At 53.0% G+C, this 26,488-nt stretch overlaps 3 protein-coding genes across 3 annotated transcripts in view; 1 reads left to right on the forward strand and 2 right to left on the reverse strand.

Annotated features, from left to right (window-relative positions):
- Positions 1 to 26,488, forward strand: part of LOC134562421 (olfactory receptor 14A16-like) — a 391,199-nt gene that overhangs the window by 127,006 nt on the left and 237,705 nt on the right. The window lies entirely within an intron of this gene.
- The window catches only part of LOC134562442 (olfactory receptor 14A16-like), a 114,544-nt gene continuing 94,491 nt past the window's right edge, over positions 6,436 to 26,488 (reverse strand). Inside the window, exon 2 of the mRNA XM_063419836.1 lies at positions 6,436 to 7,400. Coding sequence (XP_063275906.1) covers positions 6,451 to 7,377 — 927 coding nt within the window. The 5' untranslated portion in view covers positions 7,378 to 7,400 and the 3' untranslated portion in view covers positions 6,436 to 6,450. The remainder of the gene's footprint in view (positions 7,401 to 26,488) is intronic.
- On the reverse strand, positions 19,184 to 20,431 carry LOC134562398 (olfactory receptor 14J1-like). The gene has a single exon (XM_063419777.1). The coding sequence runs from the start codon at positions 20,254 to 20,256 to the stop codon at positions 19,267 to 19,269; it is 990 nt and encodes a 329-aa protein (XP_063275847.1). The 5' UTR covers positions 20,257 to 20,431; the 3' UTR covers positions 19,184 to 19,266.

Consider the following 26,488-nt stretch of genomic DNA (forward strand, 5'->3'; position numbering starts at 1 on the left):
TGAATTCATTCCCATTCGTTCCACTTCACCCCAGAGTTATGCAGAGTACATCCCATTGTCCCCCAGTCTTCCCCAGTTTCTCCCAGTATCCCCCAGTATCACTCACAGCATCCCCAGTTTTCCCCAGTATTGCCCAGTACCACTCCCAGTATGGCCCAGTATGTTTCAGTGTACCCCCACAGCCCATCCCAGTCCACCCACATTCCTCCTCAGGATTCCCTGTGTTCCCAGGTTGTCCCAGTCCTCCCCAGTGTCACTCCCAGTATGTCCCAGTGTCTCCCACAGCGTTCCCAGTGTTCCCCAGTATGTCCCAGTCCTCCCCAGTGTTTCCAAGGAAACTGGAACTGCTCACGGTGGCCGTGGCCCCCAAACCCAGCAGTGGGGTCAGTGCAGTGTCCGTGGGCACAGCCCCTTGCAGGGCCCAGTGCAGGTTGGGATGATGACCCACCCTCACAGCTGGCCCAGGGCAGGGCTGGAGGGGTTTTGGTGGCACCTTGGGCTGGCACACACTTGACGAGTGGGTCTGTTTCCAGTGGGGAAAATTAGGAGTTTTACATTGCTTCAAAAAATAGAAACCCCCTTTATTGCTGAGTGCAGGCAGCTCTCCAAGCCAAGCAGGTCCCAGGTGAGGGAGGACACACAGGATGGGCTTGGGCAATGTGCAGCAAGGTTGTCCACACTGGCTCAGCCCTCAAGGCACAGCTTCTCTGAGCAGGCCAGGCCTCCTGAGGAGAGACCCTGGATCAGTGTCAATCACAGAATGCTGCAATCACCTCTGCTCCAAAGAGAACAGTATTAAAACACACCCTTTATATCAGGAATGTGTATTTCTTAGAAGATGTGAAATCTTTCTCTAAAAGTGTTTCTCCATCATTTCCTTATGAACTGCATTAGACCCCAGAGGGAAATCAAGGCAGAGCCGTGCTTTGTTAGGACCTTCTTGATCCCACTGAGCCCCGTGGTGCATTTGGTGCTGAGCCCTGGAACCTCAGGGCCTGAAAGGAGATTGCACAAACCTTTCCTGACAGGTCCTGTCAGTGCTGGCATTGTCAGAGCACTCCCAGGGACTCACCTGCATTGCTCTGCAGCCAGAGCTTTCTCCCCTGCTGGGCTCTCTCCTGTGCTCCCACCCCAGGCTACCTTTACCCTCTTTCTCCCTTCTGCTGCCTGCCCTTGCTGCCTGCAGGAACTGCCCTTCTCTGCCCTGTGTCCTCCTCCTCTGTGCCAGAGGAACTGGGAGAGCCCTTGCAAAAGATCCTGGAAACTGTGGGATGTGCCAGCCTTAGGAGACCCCTCCAGGAATGGAAGTTGAACTTTCCTACAGCCAGAGAATTATTGATGCAAACACTGTGCAGATTTCTCCCCTACTGAGAGCTCAGTCACCCTCCCAGCCCAGGCTGCTCCCATCTCTCTGTGCCTCTGTGCTGTGCCCGGGGTGGCTGCAGGCAGTGCCCCAGCCCTGCTGGGCTGGAGAGGAGCTGCTCCTGGGCAGAGCTGTCTCTGCAGTGCTGCCCTTGCCAGGAGCTGCCTCTGTGCCAGGAGCCCTGCCCAGCTCAGCAGCACAGACACAGCACCAGGACTTCTCCTGTGGGTTGGGGGCTGAGTCCCTGAACATCAGACATCAGTCCCTGAGAGAGAGTTGAAGAAATCTCTCAAGCATTAAGAATCAGAACCAAACTCCAAAGTTTCTTGAGGTTTGAATGGGTTCTACTGAGGGACACGATTTTTAAAAGAGGCACTGGCCAAGCTGAAAAGGCTTCCTTTTGTGAACCACTGAAATATAAACTGGGAAAGCTAATAGGTATACACAAATTTTTAGATATGCCTAATTCACGACATGCACTCCTGGGAAGGGATTGATTTGAAAAATTAAATGCAGTCATGAGACTTGAAAAAAGGGCAAATTCCTCTGGAGGTACTCGCTCAACAATACATTGAAATTATGAGTTTACTTTTAGTTGGTGTTCCCATAGAATGAAAAATCAGTGAATACATCATAGCCCAAGTGTGCTGTGTGGGCCACAGAGAAGACAGGAAAAGCCGAAACTGCATAATCAGGAGAGGTAAAGCTTAATAAGGGACAATGAATGGTAACAGTAAAACAATATCCCTTAAAGAAAGAAGACAGGGAAGGAATCCAGCCGGTAATGGAAATATTTTTGCAATGGGACCTGTTAAGAGAATGCAAATCTGATTTCAACACTCCCATATTACTGCTCCATAAACCTGGTGGAACATATAGAGTAGTCCAGGATTTGAGAGCAGTTGATAAAATAATCGAGGATTTATATCCCATAGCAGGAAATCCATATACTTTGTTAACAGTATTAACAGCAGAACTAACTTGGTTTAGTGTTTCAGATTTGAAGGATGCTTTCTTTTGCTTCCCTCTGCATGAAGCCAGACAAAAGATATTTGCCTTTGAATGGAAAAATCCTAAAAGTGGATGAAGAACTCAACTCACCTGGACTGGACTGCCTCCAAAATTCCCCCACCACATTTAGCAATCAACTTGCCAATTATCTCAAGGCTTGGGAATCCCCACCTGGGAAAGAAAGATTGCTACAAGACCTAGATGACATCCTGATTGCCACTGAAACAGAAGATACTTGCATGGCTTGGACAGTGAGTCTCTTGAATTTTTTAGGGCTCCGAGGGTACCGAGTGTCTAGGAAGAAAGCCCAGATAATGCAGAGAGAAGTCATTTACTTGGGCTGTGAGATTAGTGCTGGGCAAAGGACCTTAGGATGAGCCTGGAAGGAGGCTACATGCCAAACACCAAAGGCACAGACTGTAAAGGAGCTGAGAACTTCTCTGGGAATGACTGGGTCGTGTCACCTCTGGATCTGTAATTATGGACTGCTTGTTCAGCCCCGTATGCACTGATCAACACCGAGCAGAAGCATCTCCAATGGGATAAACCAGCTCCACGGGCCTTGGAACTACTGAAAAAGGCCCTAATGTCAGCTCCAGCCCTGGGGCTCCCTGATGTGAGTGAGCCTTTCTTTTTGTTTTCTCATGAGAAACAGGGGATCACCCCAGGAATATTAGCACAAGATCTGGGACCACACCGTGGGGCAGTGCCTGCATTTCTGAGCAATTGGATGCGACTGCAGAAGGATGGCCAGGGTGCTTGGGTGCGGTAGCAGCTGTGGTGCTGAACATCCAAGAGGCAGGGAAATTCACCTTGGGACAGAAAATGACTGTGCTGGAGTCCCATACAGGGTCTGCAGTATTCAAAGGGAAGGGCGGGCATTGGCTTCCTCCACAGGGATTCCTGAGGTCTCAAGCCATCATGGTAGAACAGAATGATGTGGAGATTGTGGTCACTAACATTGTCAATGCAGCTTCTTTCCTCAGTGGAAACACAGGGGAACAGGACACCAGGACTGCTTGGAAACCATTGAAGCAACGTGCTCAAGCCACCTGGATCTAAACGATGCTCCAAAAGAAATCCTGAGATTATTAAAGGCAGTACAGCTCCCAAGGAAAATAGCAATCATGCATATCAGAGCACATCAAAAAGCAAACTCAGAATTAGAAAAAGGAAACAAGCTGGTGGACAGAGAGGCAAAAGAAGCATCAAAGACAGAGGAAAAGGAGCTTGAATTCCAGATGGAAAAATTTCTCTTGAGGTTAAGCCAAATTATGACAAAAAGGATCCAAAACTAATCACAGATCTGAAGGGGACATACAATAAAGAAGGCTGGGCCTACACTCCAGAAGGAAAGGCAATCATACCCAGCCATCTGATATGGTCTATAGGAAAGGAAGAGCATAAGAAGAGGCTTTGGGGAACAGAGGCCCTGCATAAGCACTTGACTCGGGGCATCATAGCTAGAAAGTGATACACTACAGTAAGGCAAGTAACCCAACAGTGGGATCTCTGCCTCCAGACTAATCCCAAAAACACTCCAAAGCCAGAAATGGGTCAAACTCGGAAAGGGAATAGACCTGGCCAACAATGGCAAATTGATGTTTCAGAACTCCCAAGAAATCAGGGTTTTGTTATTTCTTGGTATGAACTGATACCTTCTGAGGATGGCCTGAGGCTTTTCCCACTAGAACTGCTGAGGCTCGAGAGGTGGTCAAAGTATTGATCAAAGAAATTGTACCACAATTTGGGATTCCTGCTGTCATCTTCTCAGACAGAAAACCCCTTTTTTTTCCCCAAATTAACAGATTAGCAATACTTTGGGTATAAATTGGCAATGACACACCCCATATAGTCCCCAGTCAAGTGGACAAGTGGCAAAGATGAAGCACCTGATCAAGCAGCAAATGGTGAAATGAGGACAGGAGGCCAACCTGCCTTGGCCTCAGTCTCTCCCTTTAGCTCTTACACACATGAACTAAGCCAAAGGCAAAGGAAGGACTGAGTCCCTTTGGGATCCTGTGTGGGCGACCCTGTGAGGTGCAGAAGGGAACATCATCACAAGCAGAGGAAGAGCCCATAACAGAATATATACTAGCCCTAGGAAAACAACTCAACAATATTAAAAACATGTCTTGGGAACCTGGTGTAGGGGACTGCACAGACCAGTACATCATGTGCAACCTGGAGATTGTGTCTGTGTAAAGTCCCCAAGGTGCTCTCCATCATTTCTCCTCAGTCCTGGCTCAGCAGGGAGGGCCCAGAGGACTGGAGGTGCCAATGGGAGCCCATCCCCAAGAAGGGCTGCAAGGAGGATGTGGGGAACTGCAGGCCTGTCAGCCTGCCCTGGGTGCCCAGCAAGGGGATGGAACAGATCCCCTTGAGAGCCATCCCAGGGCACCCCCAGGATGGCCCAGGGATCAGAGGCAGCCAGCGGGGATTGCAATATCTGCACTGAGGATCTGCAGGAGGGGATTGAGTCCAGCATCAGCAAATTTGCAGGGGACACCAAGCTGGGTGTGAGTGTGGATGTGCTGGAGGGTAGGAGGGCTGTGCACAGGGCCCTGCACAGGCTGGATCCAGGGCCCAAATCCAACAGGCTGAGGCTGAACAAGACCAAGGGCCGGGTCCTGCACTTTGGCCACAACAAGCCCTGCAGTGCTCCAGGCTGGGGACAGAGTGGCTGGACAGTGGCCAGGCAGAAAGGGACATGGGGCAGTGCTGGACAGCAGGCTGGACATGAGGCAGCAGTGTGGGCAGGTGGGCAAGAAGGCCAATGGCTCCTGGCCTGGATCAGGAATGGTGTGGGCAGCAGGAGCAGGGCAGGGATTCTTCCCCTGTGCTGGGCACTGGTGAGGCTGCACCTCGAGTGCTGTGTCCAGTTCTGGGCCCCCCAGTTTAGGAAGGACATGGAGGGGCTGGAGCGTGTCCAGAGAAGGGCAACAAGGCTGGTGAGGGGTCTGGAACACAAGTGCTGTGAGGAGTGTCTGAGGGAGCTGGGGTTGTTTATCCTGGAGAAGAGGAGGCTCAGAGGAGACAAGGTGGTGTCAGGGCACAGGTTGGACTTGATGATCTCCAAGGTTTTTTCCAACCTTGCTGATTCTGTGATTCTCTGAAACCACCCTTGCAGCAGTTGCAGGATGAGCCCTGGGCCTCCTCTTGAGAAGGTGCAGCAGCCCAGGTCCCTCAGCTTCTCCTCACAGCCCCAGAGCCCATCCTGTCAGTCCTGCAGAGCCTCTGCAGCCCCTCCTCATTGCCCAGAGCAGGGAGCCCCACAGGCAGACACAGCAGGGCAGATGTGCCCCCCTGGCCTGTGGTGCCTCTGGCAAGGGAGCAGCAGGAGGCACTGCAGGAGCCTGCAGACAATTCCTGAAGCACTTGGAGGATGATCCTGCTCCCCAAGGGACGTTCCCATGGTGTGATGCTGTTTGCCCCCAGCCTGCCCACGGCCAGCCTGGGGCTGCTGACGGGGCTTTTCTGTGCTGAGCATTGGCCTGGCCGTGTTGTGGAGAGAGCCTGGGCAAGGAGCCTGCAGCCCCCAGGCCCTGGCCTGAGGCGTCAGCGCTGCCCCAGCAGTGCCCATGGCCTGTCCCTGCTGCAGCCCCGGCACTGCCACCCCCAGCCCTGTGCCCGGCCCCGAGAGCACTCAGGCCCTACAGCAACAGCAGGGCCAGGAGGGCAGCGGGGCAGGGCCACGGCAGCAGCACTGGCAACACCAAGTGCTGCTGCTGCTGGGCACAGCTGCTGTGCCAGCACTGATCTGCCCCAGCTCTGCACACAGACATTGCTGCTGCAGCCACACAGAAGGGAACAAAAGGGGGATCTCCAGTGAAAACTCTGCTGGGAGATCCTTTAGTTCACTTAAAGCTTCTGAGAGCACAGCTCGTCATTGACACAGTCTAGGGTGAGAGAAAATGAGGGGAATTACAAGACAGTAAAGGTCACAAACATTGGCCTTGTTTTGTGAACATCATTGAAAACTAAAACAAAGGAAACCCCTGAAAACCAAACCAACAAGTGCTAGAAAGATGACTTTTATTAGAAGTGATTTCAAGAAACAGGCCAGCAGTTTAGTGTTAATTAAATGGTCCAGTGATCAGTGTCCACACTGCAGCTTTGAGCTCCTGGTTCCTCAGGCTGTAGATGAGGGGGTTCAGGGCTGGAGGCACCACCGAGTACAGAACTGACACTGACAGATCCAGGGATGGAGAGGAGATGGAGGGAGGTTTCAGGTGGGCAAATGTGCCAGTGCTGAGGAACAGAGAGACCACAGCCAGGTGAGGGAGGCAGGTGGAAAAGGCTTTGTGCCGTCCCTGCTCAGAGGGGATCCTCAGCACAGCCCTGAAGATCTGCACATAGGAGAAAACAATGAACACAAAACAGCCAAAATATAGAATAACACTTAGCACAATGAGCCCAAGTTCCCTGAGCCTGGAGTGTGAGCAGGAGAGCTTGAGGATGTGTGGGATTTCGCAGAAGAACTGGCCCAGGGCATTGCCATGGCACAGGGGCAGGGAAAATGTATTGGCTGTCAGCAGCAGGGCATTGAGAAAGGCACTGGCCCAGGCAGCTGCTGCCATGTGGGCACAAGCTCTGCTGCCCAGGAGGGTCCCGTAGTGCAGGGGTTTGCAGATGGACACGTAGCGGTCGTAGCACATCACAGTCAGGAGGCAATACCCTGCTGACATAAAAAATGCATACAAAAAGAGCTGTGCAGCACATCCTGCGTAGGAGATGTTCCTGGTGTCCCAGAGGGAATTTTGCATGGCTTTGGGCACAGTGGTGAGGATGGAGCCCAGGTCGCTGAGGGCCAGGTTGAGCAGGAAGAAGAACATGGGGCTGTGCAGGAGGTGGCCGCAGGCTACGGCGCTGATGATGAGGCCGTTGGCCAGGAGGGCAGCCAGGGAGATGGCCAGGAAGAGGCAGAAGTGCAGGAGCTGCAGCTGCCGCGTGTGTGCCAATGGCAGCAGCAGGAAGTGGCTGATGGAGCTGCTGTTGGACATTTCTTCGCTCTGGACATGAGGTCCTGTTGAAATAGGAGACAGTGATAAGTCAAGGGAGACTTTGCTGAGCAATGCCCAAGCCCTTTCTCCCAGCCCTTCCCTTGCCACTCAGTTCCACCCAATTTTCCTTTTCTCAGAGCCCTTCCTTCAGCCCCGTGCCTGGAGCTCTGCTGGGATCTGGCCCCGCTGCTGTGATGAGCAGGGGCTCTGCCCATGGACACCGAGGGGTCAGCTCTGCTCTGCAGCAGTGGGGTCATGGGAACAGGGACAGGGGCCAGTCCTGGGGTTGGATTTCATCAGCCCAAACTTCTTCTGAGGCAGTGGAGCTTGGCAGCATCTCCTGTACCAGGGCTAAGAAATGGTTATGGCCAAAGGAACTCTGAGAGGCTTTCCTGCTGTGCCCAGGGAGATCAGAGAGAACTGTGCAATGCAAGAGCATTGGCTGGAACCCAGTGAAGCCAGCTGCTCTGTCACTGCCTCTCTGCTTATCTGCCATTTCTGAGATTGAGGGCAGTCTCTGTGTTCCCCTGAAAATCAGCCTGACGCAGCTGAGAGCAGAAGGACCCACAGCAGAGCAAAGTGGCTCAGCCTTTCTCAGAGTCTCAGCCCCACTCCTGGCCAAGGGCACTCCTGTCCCCCAGTGTCCCCTGGAGGCAGCTCACAGCTGGGAGGGCATCCCCAGGACAAACCACGGCTCCTGTCCAAGGCACTGCTGGAGGAGAGTCAGCTCATTCCCAGCCTGCCAGCCTGCCCTGCCCAGAGCTCCCCGGGGCAGAGGGAGCTGGGACACCCCATTGCTGTGCTCAGCCTGCACAGGAGGAGCCCCAGGGCTGGGCCTGAGCCTGCAGCTGGAACTGCCATTCCCAGAGAGCCCCTCAGCAATGCCAGGAGCACCTGGGCAAGGCAAGGAGAGAGAGAGAGGCAGGCCCTGAGGAAAAGCCTTTCCCTGGCCAGCCCTGCACAGCCCCTGCCAGGCAGCAGCAGTGCAGGACAGTGGCCCTCAGGCCCTGGTCAGCAGGGAATGGGCACATGGCAGGAGAGATGCCCTTCATCTCTGCTGCTGCTCTGCCAGCCCAGGAGGGCACTGAGGGCCCCGAGCCCCCGGGCTGAGGGCTGTGCTGGCTGGGAGGGGACAGCAGAGCTGTGCTGCTCAGGGCAGTGTCTGCCCTGCAGGGCAGGGCCGGCAGGTGCCACATCTGCCCTGCAGCAGGGCTTCCCTCAGCACTGCCTCCCTCCCTCCCTGCCCAGGGCTCTGCTGCTGGAGCTGTCCCAGCCCGAGCTGTTCCTGTGGCCCCGGGCTCCTTCCCTGCCAGTGCTGCCAGAGCCCAGTCCAGCCCTGGGCCAGCTCTGCCCTGCAGCTGCTCGGGGCTGCAGGGGTTAAAGAACAGCTCCCCCAGGCCTGGGCACCATGGAAAGGGGATGCTGCATGGATCTGGAGGCTGGGGAGGTGGAGGCCCTTGCTGAGCTTCCCAGGAATCCTCAGCCTGATGGTTTAAGAGCCTTAGCCCCTGCTCTACCCTGCAGAGCTTAGTTTTCATTGCCACAAGCTGAGCCAGGGAAAAATAGGAGCACAGATTCAGGAAAGCAGAGACTCAAGAGGGAAACTCCTGCCCTGAATGTGCTCATGAAAAGTCCCCTCAGACATGAGCTGGAAATGAGCTGGAGCTCTGAGCAGCCCTGGCCCACACAGCAGCCTCTCCACAGCAGCAGGACCTGCCCTAGCAGGAGCCACTCCTTGCACCCACAGCTCCCCTCCAGCATCCATGGGAGCTCCCAGGCAGGCTGAGAGCTGCCCCTGGCAGGTGGCAGATGCCCTGGGCTGGCCAAGAGCCCTCAGGGCTGCAGCACCTGCTCTGCACCACAGCCCTGGGCAGCCCTGGCTGCAGCCCCAGCTTCAGCCCCTGCAGCCGTCCCTGGCAGCAGGAGCCGTCCTGCCCTGTCCCTCTGACGGTGCCCAGGGCAGCCCCGCTCTGGAGCACATCCTCCCCCAAAGCAGCAAGGGCAGCAGAGCCATCCTTACAGTCACCTCAGTGCTGTCCTGGCTCAGCTTGAGGAGATCCCTGCAGCCACAGACTTACCCTGTCAGAAGTGGGGAACATTTCTCCATGAAGAAGCTCAGAATTTCCAAAAGTTGTGAAGATTTCTCTGTGAATGATCTCAGAATTGTCCTTCCAGTTTCTCTGAGCCTCTGTCTGCTTCATTCCTCTCAGGTAGATGCAGGCAGCACCCTCAGCCCTGCTGGGCTGGAAGAGGAGCTGCTCCTCAGGAGAAATGTCTTTTTGAAGCTCTTTGTGGTTGCCAGGAGACCAGCTCAGCTCAGCAGCACAGATAGAGCAGAAGAACTTTAATGAGTCTCTAGAGTTTTGGTGTTGTTTACATGACTCAGTCCTTGAGTGAGTTTTCAAAAAACTTCTCAAGAAGTCAAAATTAAATTGAAATACTGATGTTTCTTCAATTTTTAATGGTTCCCACTAAGAGATACAACTGAGAAAGTGTCCTCAGGTTCCAGTCAGAGCAGAACACTGCAGGCAGTGATGACAGGTGGGCACAAACAAGGCAAAGGTGTCTCTGATGCTGACCAAACCTGGATGTGTTTCAGGAATGCAAAGGGCCAAGGCCTGAGCCCCAGCCCCTGCCAAGGCAGATCCTGTCCCTCCCTCCTTGCTCAGGGCTCTTCCCAGGCCACTGGGATGTGGGGATGTGCAATGCCAAGGGCAGCACCATGGGGCGGCCCCTGCCAGGCTGCTGAGCAGGGACAAGGAGGCAATGAGGCCCCAGGCCTGCAAGGGTCACTTGTCCCCTCCTGATGCCTCAGGCCCAGGGCCAGCAGCCATGGCCCAAGTGCTGCAGGAGTTGGCTGTGTCAGGGCCTTTCAGCTGCTGCCCATGCCTGTGCCCTGTGCAGCCCAGGCTGTGCTACGGTGTCCATGCCCTGCGCCTCTGTCCCTGCAGGCTGTCGGCATCCCCCGGCTGCCCCACCTGGCTGGGCCCTTCCTTTGCTGACAGCTCTGCGTCCTGCCTGCCTCTGCCTGGGCACACAGAGCCTTGGGCTGCTCCAGACTCCTGCTGGGGGATGTGTTGCACCACAGCCCTGCCCTGGGAGGGAAATTCCTCTTTCCTTGTGTCCAGTCTGGGCTTCCCCAGCTGCCCTTTGCATTAATTAATTTTTCTCTGGCTGTTTTCCACTAGGTGAAAAGAATCCACCATCTCTGAAACCACTCTTTAAACACTCTCATGGCTCTCCTGCACTGTCTTCAGCCTCCAACCCAAGGAGCACAGAGCTCCATTGTCCCTATAAAGTGCCTGAGGCCTCCAAACCCCACCTTGGGAGATCTCTGGCCACTCTCCAAGGTGTTTGCAATTGAAAACATTCTGCTCATAGTCCAAGAAAATCACCAGAGGACAGGGCCAGCCCAACATCTCTGTGTCCTGGCTGCCCTTGTCTTGGAGTAATCCTTGGATATATGGAATTTGGGAGTCCAAATTCTAAATTTGGCCATGGTTCCTGGACAATAAGGTCAGTTCTTTTCTACAGGAGGGAAAGAACAGAGCCCCAATATAGGAAATTTTAGGGAGTGTACCAATTTTGGCAGTTGGTATCTAAAAAGATGGGTGGTTGTTTTCCATAGCAAAGAAAGCACGGAGGTCCAGGGCTCCAGGAGCTGATGAGAGACAGGCTTTGACATTCCAGGATCAGCCAGACCTGTCATGTGGCCCCTGGGAGGCCAAGCCAGCCAGACCTGTTCCATGTTCCCTTGGTTCCATGAGGCCCCACAGTGTCCCAATGGTCCCTTGCTTCCATGAGGCCCTGAGGTGTCACAATGTCCCCTTGGTCACACGGGGCCCTGAAGGCTCTGAATGGTCTCCATGGTTCCATAAGGCCCCACAGAGTCACAGTGGTCTCTGGGTTCCATGGAGCCCCACTGTGTCACCGTGGCCCCTTGGTTTCATGGGGTCCAGGGGTGCCACAAGGATCCCCTTGGTTTCATGAGGTCCCCACAGTGTCCCTGTGATCTCCACAGCAAGGAAAGAACCCAGCCCCAGGGTGGCAGGGGCAGTCACCAGAGGCCAAGGCCAGCCAGACTTGATGGTACTGGCAGATTTTGCCTGGGAGCAACCCTTGGATATATAGAATTTCAGAGGTGGAATCCCAATTTCAGACATGGACACCTGGAAGAGAAAGATGGTTCTTTTCCACAGGAAGGAAAGCATGGAACACTGGTGTTTCAGGGCCAGATGAAAGGCGGCCTTCAGAGGCCTAGGCCAGCCAGACCTCTCTGTCCTGGTAGCTTCTGTCTGAAAGAGACCTTTTTATATAGGGAATTTTGGAGGTGGAATCCCAATTTCGGCCATTTCTGCATAGATAACAAGGACAGTTCTTTGCCATAGGAAGGAAAGCTCAGAGCCCAAGTGTTTCAAAGGCAGAAGAGGAGAGAGCTGGCTCCTTGGAGGCCAAGCCAGAAAGACCTGTTTGTCCTGGTAGCTTTTGTCATGGAGGAATCCTTGGACAGATGGAATTTGGGAGGAGGAATCTCAATTTTGACCACAGACACTTTGAAAAGGACGGTTCCTTCCCTTTGGAAGGAAAGCACCGAGCCCCAGTGTTTGGAAATCAGGTGAGAGGGACCCCCAGGAGGCCAAGGACAGCCAGACCTGTCTGTGCCGGCAGCTTTTGTCTGGGAACTATCCTTGGATATAGGGAATAATCCTTAGATAAGAGAAATTCTGGAGGCAGATTCCCGATTTTGGCAATGGGCACCAGGTCCAGATGGATGATGTTTTCCCATAAGAAAGAAACCACATGATCCCAGTGTCTGAAAGACAGAGGAGAGGTGGGCCCCTGAGTGGCCAAGGCAGCCAGATCTGTCTGTCCTGGCAGATTTCATCTGGGAACAATCTTTGCATATCAGGAAATTTGGAGGAGGAATCCCAGTTTTGGCCATGGGCCCTGGAGGAGAAGGACAGTTCTCTCCCATAGGAAGGAAAGCCCAGAGCCCCAGTGCTCCAGGGGCAGAGGAGGAGCAGCCCTCAACATGCCAAGGTCAGCCAGACCTGTCAGGGAGTCCCCAGGAGGCCCAGCCAGCCAGAGCTGTTCCATGTTCCCTTGGTTTTGTGGGACCCCACAGTGTCACAATGCTCTCCTTGGTTCCATGAGGCCCTGGAGGGTCACAATGTTCCCTTTTGCTTCTGCAGTGTCACAATGGCCCCTTGGCTCCACACACCCTCGCTGTGTCACAGTGGCTCCTCTGTGACACCACGGGCTCCACAAGGTCACCACGGGCCCTTGGTTCCTGGGGAACCCCGAGTTTCACAATGGTCGCCGATTCCATGGGGCAACACAATGCACAGCCAGTATGGTAACCCAGCTCTCATTGGCCGAGCTGTCCATCAATCACACTGCACGGGCAGCATTATCCCAGCTCTCATTGGCTCAGCTGTCAATCAATCACACAATATCAGCTGCACCTACCCTGACTCTGATTGGACAAACAACTGGGAGTCCCACCCAAGGGGCGGGCCCATGGAGGCCCAGGGGGTTAAAAGCCGGAGCACGAGGCCAGCCCATGCTCTGATTGCTGCCTTCTCCTGGGGCTCCTCTGTGAGCGACGCTGGAACCCAAGCAGCTGGTACCTGTATGTGTGTCTTTCTACAGATCTGCTCTGTTTGTGTTGTTCTCCATTTCTTCTTCTTCTAATCCTACTTACCTGGGACATTGTTGGGTTAACCCATATCATCTTAAGGGTTAAAGGTTTTTAGATCACATGGGCTAAGTTACTGAAGTTAATGCTATGATAAGAGTTTCATGTTGAACTGGATGTTGTGATAAACCCTTTGCCAAAGTTCCTGATTGTCTGTGTTTTGCCAGTAAAGTTTTGTGTCACTCTGACCTCCTAGCTCAGTTGGTTACAGCGTGGTGCTCATCACAGAGGTTGTGGGTTCAATCCCTGTGTGGGCCATTCACTTAAGAGCTGGACTTGATGATCCTTGTGGGTCCCTTCCTACCAAGAATATTCTTTGCATCTGTCCATGTTGAGAATATCTGGTTGGTGTTCCTCCTTTGTAGCAAAGGCAAGTAAAGAAACCTTTGGTTCCCCCCAGCATTTAGGTTTTCTGGGCTGTTACAGCCCTGCAGGCTCACAGTGGCCTCTTGTTTTCATGAGGCCTCACAGAGTCACCCTGGCCCCTTGGTTCCATGGGCCCCAGCAGTGCCATGATGATCCCTTGGTTCCACAACTTCCCACAGTGTCACACTGGCCCTTGGTTCCATGAGGATCTGCAGTGTCCCACAGGTTGATGCCATTTGTCCTTGCTGCCCCTGCCATCCCCCTGCCCCACAAACAGCCCCGAGCCACCCACCAGGGACAGGCCCTGCTGTGCCAGCCTGGGCTCAGGGCTTGGCCTTTCTGCTCCCTGCAGCCAGCCCAGGCCTTGCTCAGCATTGCAGTTCCCTGCTCACAGCCTTGGGCTCCCTGCAATCCTGCCCTCAAGGATCTGCTCTCAGCAGTGCCTGCGCAGCCTTGGGCACTCCCTGCCCTCAGTGGGGCCCAGGGATGCTCCAAGGGACTTGGAGTTTTGCTTCTGACTCCTTGAGCAGCTTCTGCAACCTTCTCTCAGTGCCTGGGGGTCCTGGGCTCAGCCCCAAATCCACTGTGGGGCTGATGAAAATACAGAAATCCCTTTTGGGCTCTTTGTGTTCCTTCAATTGTCTTCAAGTCTTCAGGGCTTGTGCAGCTCATTGAAGTCCATTTGTAGTTCTTTTAGGAAGGAAGATTTCCAAGTGCACCTCAACTTTTTATCTTCAATCAAGTGAGTATATTTTTAGTTTTCAGTTCAGAGAAGAGCAGATAGAAGCATTCCCCAGGTGATCTTGATGCTGATTGTCTCGTTAGGAGGTCTGGGCACAGAGAAGGACGAGCCCCTTTAGGGCTGACCCTGTTTGGACAACCTGCTCCTCATCCCAACCTCACCATGTCTGACATGGCCCACCTGGGACTGACATCCCTGTGCCCTCCATCAGAACCTTGTCCCCTGAGCTCTGCAGCTCCATGTCCCAGCCCATTGCACCATGTCCCACCTGCTCTCCTCAGGGCTCTGCCTGCACACAGGCCCAGGAGAAGTTTTCTTCTTGGTAAGGAAAGAATGGAAAAGCCTGAGCAGGTTTCCTGAACAACAAACCCCCCTCAGGAACCACATGCTCAGTCCAGGCTGCCTGGAATGATGTCACCTTTCTACAAGGGACAGTGTGAGCAGAAATGATCTCTGTAAGCAGAATTCTCTCAGTCTTTCAGCTGAATTCTCTGTCCCTTCCCATGTTCTCTGTTGCAGATGGAAGCTGCTGGTGCCATCCTCACCTTTAACCTCTCTTTTGAAAGCAGACAGATGTTCCCAGGTGTGTTCAGCAGGATTTGCTCCATGTTCCTACAAAGCTTTTGTGTTCCTCATGGAACGAAGGGGCCGTTGTGACACTGAGGGGGGACATGGAAGCAAGGAGCCCACTGTGACCCTGGGGTCCCCTGGAACCAAGGGGCCACTGTGACACACCAGGGCCACGTGGATCCAGTGGCCACTGTGACACTGTGGGTCCAAGGAGACCGTGGTGGCAGCACTGGAACCTCCTGGAACCAAGGAGTCCATGGTGCCCCAGCGGGGCTGCATGGAGCCAATGGTCCATTGTCACCCTGCCCATCCAAGGAGTCCAGTGGGACACTGGAAGCTCATGGAACCAGGCAGGCCATTGTGACACTGAAGGACTTGATGACCCCAAATATCCCTTGTGACACAGCAGGGCATCATTGGAGCCAAGGAACTGCTGCTGAAAGTGTGGAAACTCCTGGAACCAGGGGCTGTTGTGGCACTGCAGAACCAGCCCAGCTGCTGGACCTTGTCCCCTGGCCCTGCACAGCTCCTTGGGAGGCACGGCAGGAGCAGCACCCTGGGAGCCTCGGGAATGCCCCTCTGGGATCCATGGCACACACTGCCAGGGTCTGCAATCCCAGATCCCAGCCAAGAAAAGATGTTCCTGCCCTTGAAGGCAAAGCTCTTCACAAGGAGCCAAAAGCCCAGTGAAACAAGATCTTACAGTGACATTTCACTGCCAGCCTTCATAACTTCACCCATGGTTGTTGTAGCTCATGGATTGGGAATTAAATCAGGGGAGGATCTTTAGTGGGAGCTGCCCTGGGTCAAGACAGACACTGTGAGAGAAACAGAGGAGGCAAAAAAAGGCAGGAGAGAAAGGACACAAACAAAATAAGCTCAGAAGGAGGCACTCTGAAAAACAAACTGGAACTGTTAGAAAATGAACAGGACAGAAAGCAATAATTCTGAAAGTTTTCTTTACTATCAAAATACATCCCACCCACCCAGCACCACACAATCCCCATCCCACACCCTCAAATTTGGATCCCATGTCTCCCAATCTCCTTCCAACCCCATCATACCCTGGAGGCTGTGGAATTGAGGTGTTTTGGCATGGGACTGAATTTTCTGAGGTGGGAACAAGCCATTTTGAGGTGGGGTTGAGGCCTTTTGGGGTAAGATTGAGTTGTTCTCAGTGGGACTGAGTCCTTTTGAGGTGACAGATCAATCCATCTTGGCTTTTGGAATGCAAAGAGATGGAGAATACTGCCCCAAATCCCCCAAAAACCCACAGTTTTTCCAGAATATGTCCCAAACCCTAAATTCCCTATTAAATGGTGGGACTCTACACATCTTTGATCCTTTTCTTTCTTTTTAGTCCAGTTTCAAATGTTTTTAAGGGATGGAGATAAATCAGAAGAAAATGAGGGTCAAACCAAAAGGAGAACCAGCCAAGTGTCTTCCCACCATGGCTCACAGTGACTGTGGGTCACCAGGGCTCTGCCCAGTGTGGGTCCCCTGATGCGGGATGGAGTTGGGGCAGTGCACAAAGCCCTTCCTGCAGTCGGGGCACTCACAGGGCTTCCCTTACTGGTGGCTCTGTTGGTGTGTGGTCAAGTGAGAGCTCTGGGTGAAGCTCTTCCCACCCTGGAGACACTCGTAGGGCTGTTCCCTGGTGTGGATCCTCTGGTGGCAGATCAGGCTGGAGCTTGTGCTGAAGCTCTTCCCACATTCCCCACACTTGCAGGGCCTCTCCCAGTGTGGATGCACTGGTGCCTGACGAGGTGGGAGTTGTGCTTGAAGCCCTTCCTGCAGTCAGGGCAGCGGAAGGGCCTCTCCTCTGTGTGAATCTGCTGGTGCAGGAGGAGATGTGAGCTGGTCTGAAACCTCTTCCCACACTCAGGACACTCGTGGGGCCTCTCACCTGTGTGGATCACCTGGTGGATGATCAGGTGGGAGCTGCAGCTGAAGCCCTTCCCACATTCCCCACACTCATTTGGCCATTCCCCAGTGTGGATCATGGAGGGGTGTCAGGAGCAGATTGGTGCCCCTGTTCTCCAGGAGGAGGCAGTCAGAGAACTGCTGAGCCCCTTGGATGTTCATAATCCATGGGCCCAGATGGGATCCAGCCCAGGGTGATGAGGGAGCTGGCAGATGAGCTTGTGAAGCTGCTCTGCATCATTGACCAACAGTCCTGGCTCACTGGTGAGGTTCCAGAGGACTGGAAGCTGCCCAATGTGATGTGCATTCACAAGAAGAGTGGGTAGGAGGATCCTGGTAATTATAGCCACTTTGATATAGGAAACATATATATATGAAAATTCAGAATTTTAGAAACATTTAATGGGCTTAAGCAGGTGGAGGGGAAGCAGAAATGTAAAGCTTATTTAGCAATCTTTTAAAAGCAGAAAAATAACTTGTAACAGAACACATAAGAATTTAGTTGCTTGGTAAAGACCCTAGAGATAAGATGTATATTGTGTATTTTGTGAAAACTCAGTAAAGCAAGACTTAGGTGTTGTGAAAACTCAATAAACAGAACCTGTGGCTTAAAAATCCAGTAAAAACCAGGCTTCTGGTTTTGGCCAGAACAAACTGACCTGGGAATGAGCCAAACCTTCACTGCACCTGCCCAGAGGCAGAGATCAAACAGTGAACAACTGAGGAAGAACTCTTACTTCATCAGAAGATCCCTGCCTGCCACCACCAGGAGCCATGGCACCAGAGAAGACCAATTATACTATGAAGTGCAAGGAGGTGGAGAGTGGGCGGGGAATGGGCGGGCAGGGAGGGGTGGTTTTGTGGGATCTGAGTGTATTTAAACATTAAACCTGTCTCAACCAGGTACACAGGTATGGTGGAAAATCCCCCGTGCGTCCCAGCTGGAAATAAAACATACCTGCTTTACAGTTTGAATTGCAAAGTCCTCATTGTGCAGCTCAGTTTTGGTGCCGTGGCTCGGATCTCTGGGCCTGGCTGCAGGAGCCAGCGGGAAGTGGACACTCCCAGCCGCGGCCGGGTCTGTCCGGAGGACCTCTGCTCCCCGGCCGCTGCTGCGGAGGACAACAACTTGGGAACTGAAATGAGGAGTGTGGCTAGATAGAAAAGGCAAACAGGTATGGGCAAAAGGAAGAAATCTGGATCACAGAAAAGAAAAAAAAAGTGAAGCAAAGGACATTCTCAGAGCAATTTGGGGGTGGGTGCCAGGCAGCCCTGGCTCTCAGCAACAATGTCTGCAGTGGCACAGGAAACTCACAGCTCATTGAAAGCAACTTTCTGCCTGACTTCAGAGGCCACCACAAACCTGAGTCGTTTCCCTCCCGTCCCACAGCCCTTCCTGGTCCCAGGGGCTGATGGCATTTTTGCTCACTCAGGTTCATCTCCCCACACCAACACCATGGGGGTGCTGACGCCTGCTCTGGGCAGTGCAAACAGGGGCTCCTGAGGCAGTGCTGCTGTGGCTGTGCCTGCAAGGATGCAGCACCTGTGTGAGCTGGGGAGAGGCCGGGGCTGCAGAGGGGGGATGTTGTTGGCAGGTGCATGAGGACGCTCTGGGACGCTGCCCTGGGGTGTCCAGCGCAGTGGGGATGGATCAGCCCCTGCTCTGCTGCTCCTTCCCGTCTCCCCCAGGGACCTTGCAGAGCCCCAGCCCTGCTGTTTGCCCCCAGCCTGCCCACGGCCAGCCTGGGGCTGCTGACGGGGCTTTTCTGTGCTGAGCATTGGCCTGGCCGTGTTGTGGAGAGAGCCTGGGCAAGGAGCCTGCAGCCCCCAGGCCCTGGCCTGAGGCGTCAGCGCTGCCCCAGCAGTGCCCATGGCCTGTCCCTGCTGCAGCCCCGGCACTGCCACCCCCAGCCCTGTGCCCGGCCCCGAGAGCACTCAGGCCCTACAGCAACAGCAGGGCCAGGAGGGCAGCGGGGCAGGGCCACGGCAGCAGCACTGGCAACACCAAGTGCTGCTGCTGCTGGGCACAGCTGCTGTGCCAGCACTGATCTGCCCCAGCTCTGCACACAGACACTGCTGCTGCAGCCACAGAGAAGGGAACAAAATGGGAATTCTCCAGTGAAAACTCTGCTGGGAGATCCTTTTGCTCATTTAAAAGCCACCAAGAACACGGCTCGTCATTGTCACAGTCAAAGTCTCTGTCACACCAGAGAAAATATGGACGACAAGAATACAAGTAATGGAAGAAACAATGGCATTTCTTTGTGAACATCACTGAAAAATAAAACAAAGAAAAAAACCCATTAACCAAACCACCAAGATGTGTCAAAGATGACTTTAATTAAAAGCTTTACTGGGAGAACGATTTTTATTGACTCAAAGGCACAAACATCAAAGGTCCTTATTGACACTGTCTGGGGCCACAGCAAAAGTGGAGAGAGAAAAAATAACGAAGGACTAAAACAATGACATTTCTTTTTGGACAAAATTCAAAAGTGAAACACAGAGAAATAACCTCCAAAATCAAAGCAGCGAGAAGTATTAAAGATGACTTTTATTACAAATTACTTGAAAGAAATTGGCCAGGATATTAATGTTTCTGAAATCGTTGAGTCATCAGTTTCCACACTGCAGCCTTGAGCTCCTGGTTCCTCAGGCTGTAGATGAGGGGGTTCAGGGCTGGAGGCACCACCGAGTACAGAACTGACACTGACAGATCCAGGGATGGGGAGGAGATGGAGGGGGGCTTCAGGTAGGCAAATGTGCCAGTGCTGACAAACAGGGAAACCACGGCCAGGTGAGGGAGGCAGGTGGAAAAGGCTTTGTGCCGTCCCTGCTCAGAGGGGATCCTCAGCACAGCCCTGAAGATCTGCACATAGGAGAAAACAATGAACACAAAACAGGCAAATACCAAACAGGCACTAAAAGCAAGAAGCCCAAGTTTCCTGAGGTAGGATTTGGAGCAGGAGAGCTTGAGGATGTGTGGGATTTCACAGAAGAACTGGCCCAGGGCATTGCCATGGCACAGGGGCAGGGAAAATGTATTGGCTGTGTGCAGCAGAGCGTAGAGAAAGGCACTGGCCCAGGCAGCTGCTGCCATGTGGGCACAAGCTCTGCTGCCCAGGAGGGTCCCGTAGTGCAGGGGTTTGCAGATGGACACGTAGCGGTCGTAGCACATGATCATCAGCAGGGAAAACTCTGCTGAGATGAAAAACATAAACAGAAACACCTGTGCAGCACATCCTGTGTAGGAGATGTTGCTGGTGTCCCAGAGGGAATTGTGCATGGCTTTGGGGACAGTGGTGAGGATGGAGCCCAGGTCGCTGAGGGCCAGGTTGAGCAGGAAGAAGAACATGGGGCTGTGCAGGAGGTGGCCGCAGGCTACGGCGCTGATGATGAGGCCGTTGGCCAGGAGGGCAGCCAGGGAGATGGCCAGGAAGAGGCAGAAGTGCAGGAGCTGCAGCTGCCGCGTGTGTGCCAATGGCAGCAGGAGGAAGTGGCTGATGGAGCTGCTGTTGGACATTGCTTCACTCTGGTCATCGTGCACTGTTGAAAGAAGACATTGACAAACTGGGACCATCTTCCTTGTGTCAATCCTATATAATGTATTTGGATTCCCATCAAAATCACTTTTTGAGCAGGAATATTTCTAAACTTTTTTGACTTCAGGAGTTTGGGTTTTTGCTGCTGAGTTCCTGCCTCATCTTCAGCACTGATCTCAGCCTGAACACTGGGGAGTACAGAGGGAAAACAGGGCTCCCTGTGTCTCACTGCAGTCAGATCTCCTGGTCCCAGAGAGGTCCCCTTTATTCATTACAACTCTTTTTATTTCAGGGTGATAACACTTAAAACGTGCTTGGAAAATGTGGACTTTCTGAAATCTCCAATTTCAAAGTAAATTTTCCTAAACTCTTATCACTCTCTCTCTCTCTCTGTGCTTTAATTGGTTTTTTATTTTATTTTATTTTTTTTTTTATTTCATATTTGGATTCCTGCACAGGAAAGTATATCCAGAACTGATCTGCCTTTATGCTACCTGCAGCTGTGCCTACTGTGAGAGAAGAGACTTTGTCTCTTTCCAGGGCTTGTCTCTGCCATTGCTCCCTAAGCCCAGCCCAGCCCTGGGGGCTCAGCTCTGCCCTGCACACCCCTCCCAGCTCACGGCACTGCCCAGGGGCATCTCCCTGGCACCAGGGCCTTAAGGGCAGCTCACACAAACAGAGATGCTGCAAGCCAAGGTGCTGCTGCTGCTGTCTGTAGCTAGAGGAGGGTGAGGAGGCCCTTTCTGCGGGAGATCTGAGGCACATCTGCTGATGCCCAGGGTGACACTGCAGGAGTGTCAGTGACACAGACAACCCTGACAGCCCCTTTCCCTTTCCTTCATGAGAAAGCTGAGAGCAGCCCTGGCCATGCAGCACCATCTCCACAGCAGCAGGAATCTGCCCTGATGGGGCTGGCTCCTTCCACCTCCAACTTCTCCCCACAGTCCATGGGAGCTCTCAGGCAGGCTGAGAGCTGCCCCTGGCAGGTGGCAGATGCCCTGGGCTGGCCAAGAGCCCTCAGGGCTGCAGCACCTGCTCTGCACCACAGCCCTGGGCAGCCCTGGCTGCAGCCCCAGCTTCAGCCCCTGCAGCCGTCCCTGGCAGCAGGAGCCGTCCTGCCCTGTCCCTCTGACGGTGCCCAGGGCAGCCCCGCTCTGGAGCACATCCTCCCCCAAAGCAGCAAGGGCAGCAGAGCCATCCTTACAGTCACCTCAGTGCTGTCCTGGCTCAGCTTGAGGAGATCCCTGAAGCCACACACTTACCCTGTCAGAAGTGGGGAAGATTTCTCCACAAAGAAGCTCTGAATTTTCCTTCCAGTTTCTTTGAGCCTCTGTCTGCTTCATTCCTCTCAGGTACCTGCAGGCAGTGCCCTCAGCCCTGCTGGGCTGGGAGAGGAGCTGCTCCTGAGGAGAAATGTCTTTTTAAAGCTTTTCTTGGTTTCCAGGAGCTGCCTCTGTTCCAGGAGCCCATCCCAGCTCAGCAGCACAGACACAGCACAAGGACTTTAATGAGTCTCTTGAGGTTTGGTGTAGTTTACATGAGACTCAGTCCCTGAGAGAGTGTTCAAAAAACTTCTCAAGAACTCAAAATTAAATTGAAACACTGAAGTTTCTTGAAGTTTTGGTGGGTCTCACAGAGAAACATGACTGGTGTTCCAGGTTCCAGCTAGAGCAGAACACTGCAGGCAGTGATGACAGGTGGGGACAAAGAAGGCAAAGGTGTCTCTGATGCTGACCAAACCTGGATGTGTGTCAGGAATGCCAAGGGCCAAGGCCTGAGCCCCAGCCCCTGCCAAGGCAGATCCTGTCCCTCCCTCCTTGCTCAGGGCTCTTCCCAGGCCACTGGGATGTGGGGATGTGCAATGCCAAGGGCAGCACCATGGGGCGGCCCCTGCCAGGCTGCTGAGCAGGGACAAGGAGGCAATGAGGCCCCAGGCCTGCAAGGGTCACTTGTCCCCTCCTGATGCCTCAGGCCCAGGGCCAGCAGCCATGGCCCAAGTGCTGCAGGAGTTGGCTGTGTCAGGGCCTTTCAGCTGCTGCCCATGCCTGTGCCCTGTGCAGCCCAGGCTGTGCTACGGTGTCCATGCCCTGCGCCTCTGTCCCTGCAGGCTGTCGTCATCCCTCAGCTGCCCCACCTGGCTGGGCCCTTCCTTTGCTGACAGCTCTGCGTCCTGCCTGCCTCTGCCTGGGCACACAGAGCCTTGGGCTTGATATTGAAAGAGTTAATTCCATTTTTACTATTCCTTTGAACTTTTAGCACAGGAACAAGGCATGCAGGGCCTGCTTTCTCAGTGAGGATGGATGGAAGAGAAGACATTTGGCTCAAGGGTGCAGCGATAGAGACAACAAGGAGTGAATCTGGGACGTTCAGGTGGGTTTTATGGAAATGACTAAATTGTAATACACATTTAGCAACTATATAAGCAACACATGTGTAGAATCACGTGTTCACATAAGATTAGGAGTTATCCCATGTTGGACCTCAGGCCTGTATAAAGGAGGCCCTCTGAAACACCAAATGAGTGTTAAGGACCCTTATTCTGCTATTTTGGCCATTTGGTGACAGCAGAGGCTCACAGAACCAAGGAGTCAGCTGTGACACTCTGGAACCCCATGGAACAAAGGCTCCATTGTGCTGCAGTGGAACCCCCTGGAACCAAAGGTCCATTGTATCAGAGCAGGGCCTCCTGAACCGAGGAGAGCATTGCTGACAGTGTGGAACTCATGGAACCATGGGGTCACTGTGATGGTGTGGGGCTGCCAATGGAACCAATGGTCCAGTGTGACACTGCAGAACCTTCTGGAACCAAGGTAATCCTGTTATGCCAAGGAACCTCATGGAACAAAGGATCCATGTAGAGGAATTTTTAGAAGAGCGAGGTCATGATTTATTGATGGGGGTTTGAACAATCCCTGCTACCAGGGAACAGTATGAGAGTCTGTACTGCTCCTGTGCTGGTCTTGTAGGCCCTGAATTAATAAGAAAGTAGCAATTGTAATAATTTAGTGTGCCTTCTCGCAGATGCTTCCTCACTGATGCTGAAGGTGTGTAACAACTTGTTAGGCTTTCTCATGGATGTAGAAAACAGAATGCTATTCATAAGGTAGAACAAAAGGTAAACTATAGGCCAAAAAATGTGGCCCAATGAACAATCATTTAATGTCTATGTATATGTACTTTTAGCCAATCACCAACTGTTTAGCTGTGCTTGCTTTCCTGTCTGTAACCTGATAAAAGTGGAATAGAAGGAATAAACGGAGAGATCAAACCTAATCATGTTGATGCCTGTTTGATACTCAGCTCCTTTCTCGCAACAGATCCATGGTGACACTGCAGAACTCAGAGCATTGCTGACAGTGCAAAAGGTCATGGAACCAGAACTCCATTGTGACCCTGCAGGGCCTCAGGGAACCAAGGGTCCAGTGTGGCTCTGTTGGGCTTCACAGAACCAAGGAGACCATTTTGACACTATGGGGGCCCATGTAACCACCTGCCACTGTGACACAGCGGGGCCACAGGGAGCCAAGGGGCCACTGAGACCTTGAGGTACCTCATGGAACCAAAGGTCCATTGTGACACTGTGGGGCCCTGTGGGACCAATGGGATCACAGTGACACTGTGGTGTCACTCCATGGAACAAAGGGGCCATTCTGATTCTGCTTTGCCTCACGGAACCAAGGGACCACTATGACACTGCAGGGCCTTGTATAACCAAGGGGCCATTGTAGCACAGCATGGAATCAAGGGGACCAGAGTGACACTGTGGGGCTCCAGGGGACAAAGTGGCCATACTGACACCATGGAACCAAGGAGAGCTTTGTTACACTGCAGGGCATCATGGAACCAAGGAGGCCCTTGTGACACTGTGGGGCCTCATGGAATCAAGGGCACCATAGTGACACTGTGGGGCTCCAAGGGACCAAGGGGACATTCTTATAGTGCAGAACCAAGGAGTCCATTGCAACACTATGGGGCATCATGGAACCACAGGTCCATTTTGGCACAGCATGGCCACATGAAACCACAGAGGCCATTTCTGCACTTCGATGCCTTGTGAAACCAAAGGGCCACTGTGGCACTTTGTGTCCCCATGGAACCAAGGAGTCCATGGTGACACTGTGAGGCTGTGTTGGGCCAAAGGGCAATTGTGGCACTGTGAGGCACCATGGAACCAAGGAGACAAATGTGACACTACAGGGCCCCATGGAACGAAGGATTCATGGAACAGTGTGGGACTCATGGAATCAAATGTCAGTTGTGATCATGCAGGGCCTCATGGAATGCTGGAGGCCATTGTGACACTTCAAGGCCTCATTGCACCATGAGTCCATTGTGACACTGGGGTACCAAGGAGACCCCTGTGACACTGCACGGCCTCATGGAAACAAGGGGGGACCATTGTGACACTGTGGAGCCCCATGGAAACAAAGGCCAGTGTGACACAGTGGGGTACCATGGATCCATGAAGACAATCGTGGCATTGCAAGGCCCCAGGGAATCATGGAGACCATGGTAACACTGCAGGGCCCCACAGAGCCAAAGGGCCACTGTGACACTGCATGGCCTCATGGAACCAAGGGGCCATGGTGACACCTCAGAAGCAAGGAGAACATTGTGACCCTGCAGGATCTCATGGAACCAAGGGGAGATGGAACAGATCTGGCTGGTTTGGCCTCCCAGGGGCCACCTGAGAATTCCAGCTGATCTTGGAATGCTGAGGGCTGCCTCACATCAGCCCCTGGAACACTGGGGCTCTGTGTTTTCCTTTCTGTGGAAAAGAACCATCCGTCTATCCAGGTGCCCACAGCTAAAATTGATAGTTGCCCTGCAAAATTCCCTATATGAGAGGATTTTCCCATACAAAAGCTGCCAGGATAGAGAGCTCAGGCCTCTGGAGGTCACCTCTCATCTCAAGGAAGCCCTGAGGAAAGGATTGGAACAGCTTTAAAACATCAATGATTCTCATCCTCTCATATGCTCTTCTGATCATATGTGTCTCTTTTTCCTTTTTGTGTATTGTAATACGTGTTGAAATGTAATTCGTGCTAAATATTAAAACTACAGCATTCTCTACGAAAGCCAGGTGACAGGGAAGCGATGTGCACCAAATTATTCAGGTTCCAGAGATGATGGCTGTCTCCAGAAATGCGTGTCTCAGAGGATTATTGGTCGAGTGAAACCCCTGCGATGTGCATTCGATACGCATCCATGATGAGATAATATTTGTCCCCAGAAGAAATGTATTCCAAAAGATTTTCATATGAATTATTCACCCAATTCCAGGAAAACTTTCGTCCTATGCAGCGGAAAGAAAGAAAACAACATTAATATGCTAAAAATTATAGGGACAACTCCAGTATCCTGCAGAGCTTGGAAAATGTATAAGAAGAAACTCTGCAAAAGCAGCATTGAAGAACCACGTGGAATGTGGTGTGATAGAGGCTGAATTCAAGTTCCCCCTGTTCCAACTGTCGGGCTCAGTGCTGATTAGCTTGTAGCTTTTTCCAAAAATTATACTTTAATTATTCAAAAAATTCCTTTAATTATTAAATTAGCTGATCCATTTTTAACAGTATTATATATTAAATATTTTTTCCAGCTGAAAATTCTTTTTTATCAATATTATTCTTTTTAGTCTTCAGGTATTATCTGACAGAAAACTCCTCCTCTGCATATGGATCCAGGTCACTGTAGAAGCAAACACAAACAAGAACCCAGCAGGAATTCTTGGTCTCTCTCCCATCTGTCCCATCTCCTCTGCAGCTGGAGGTGCAGCCCCAGCACTTGGGAGGCTCCAGGGGTCACAAGCTCAGCTCCCACACACAGACCCTGTGCACCCTGGGGTGCTTTTCTTGGCCCCTGCACGCTCACCCAGGCTGAGATGGACACTGATGGTTTCTCTGGAGGCTCTCCCAGCCCAGCCCAGCTCCCTGCAAGCTCTGCCAGCTGCCCTGAGCTCTGGGCAGCACCAAGGGCCTCTCCCCAGCACAGCCCAGCTGGCTCTGGCCCCACAGCTCTGCTCAGGCCAGGCTGCTCTGGGCAGGGCCCCACGGCCTCAGCCCCTGGCAAGGGCACAGCAGCAGCCGCAGCTCACACAGGACTCAGCCCCAGCCATGGGCAAGGGGCCTGGCCAAAGGAAAAGGAGGCTCCCTGTGTGCCCTGCTCTCCTCTGCAGGGGATGCTGAGAGCTCTGCAGCCCCTGCTGCCATCCCATCTGCCCAGGCCAGCACAAGAGCCCCGGCCTTGTGGCCCTCAGGAGCTGCTCCTGCT

This window comes from Prinia subflava, chromosome 27 (assembly GCF_021018805.1).
Source record: "Prinia subflava isolate CZ2003 ecotype Zambia chromosome 27, Cam_Psub_1.2, whole genome shotgun sequence".
Taxonomy (NCBI): Eukaryota; Metazoa; Chordata; class Aves; order Passeriformes; family Cisticolidae; genus Prinia; species Prinia subflava.

Excerpts from the sequence above, each read along its gene's own strand:
- LOC134562398 (XM_063419777.1), bottom strand. The coding sequence starts at position 20,256 with ATGGTCCCAGTTTGTCAATGTCTTCTTTCAACAGTGCACGATGACCAG.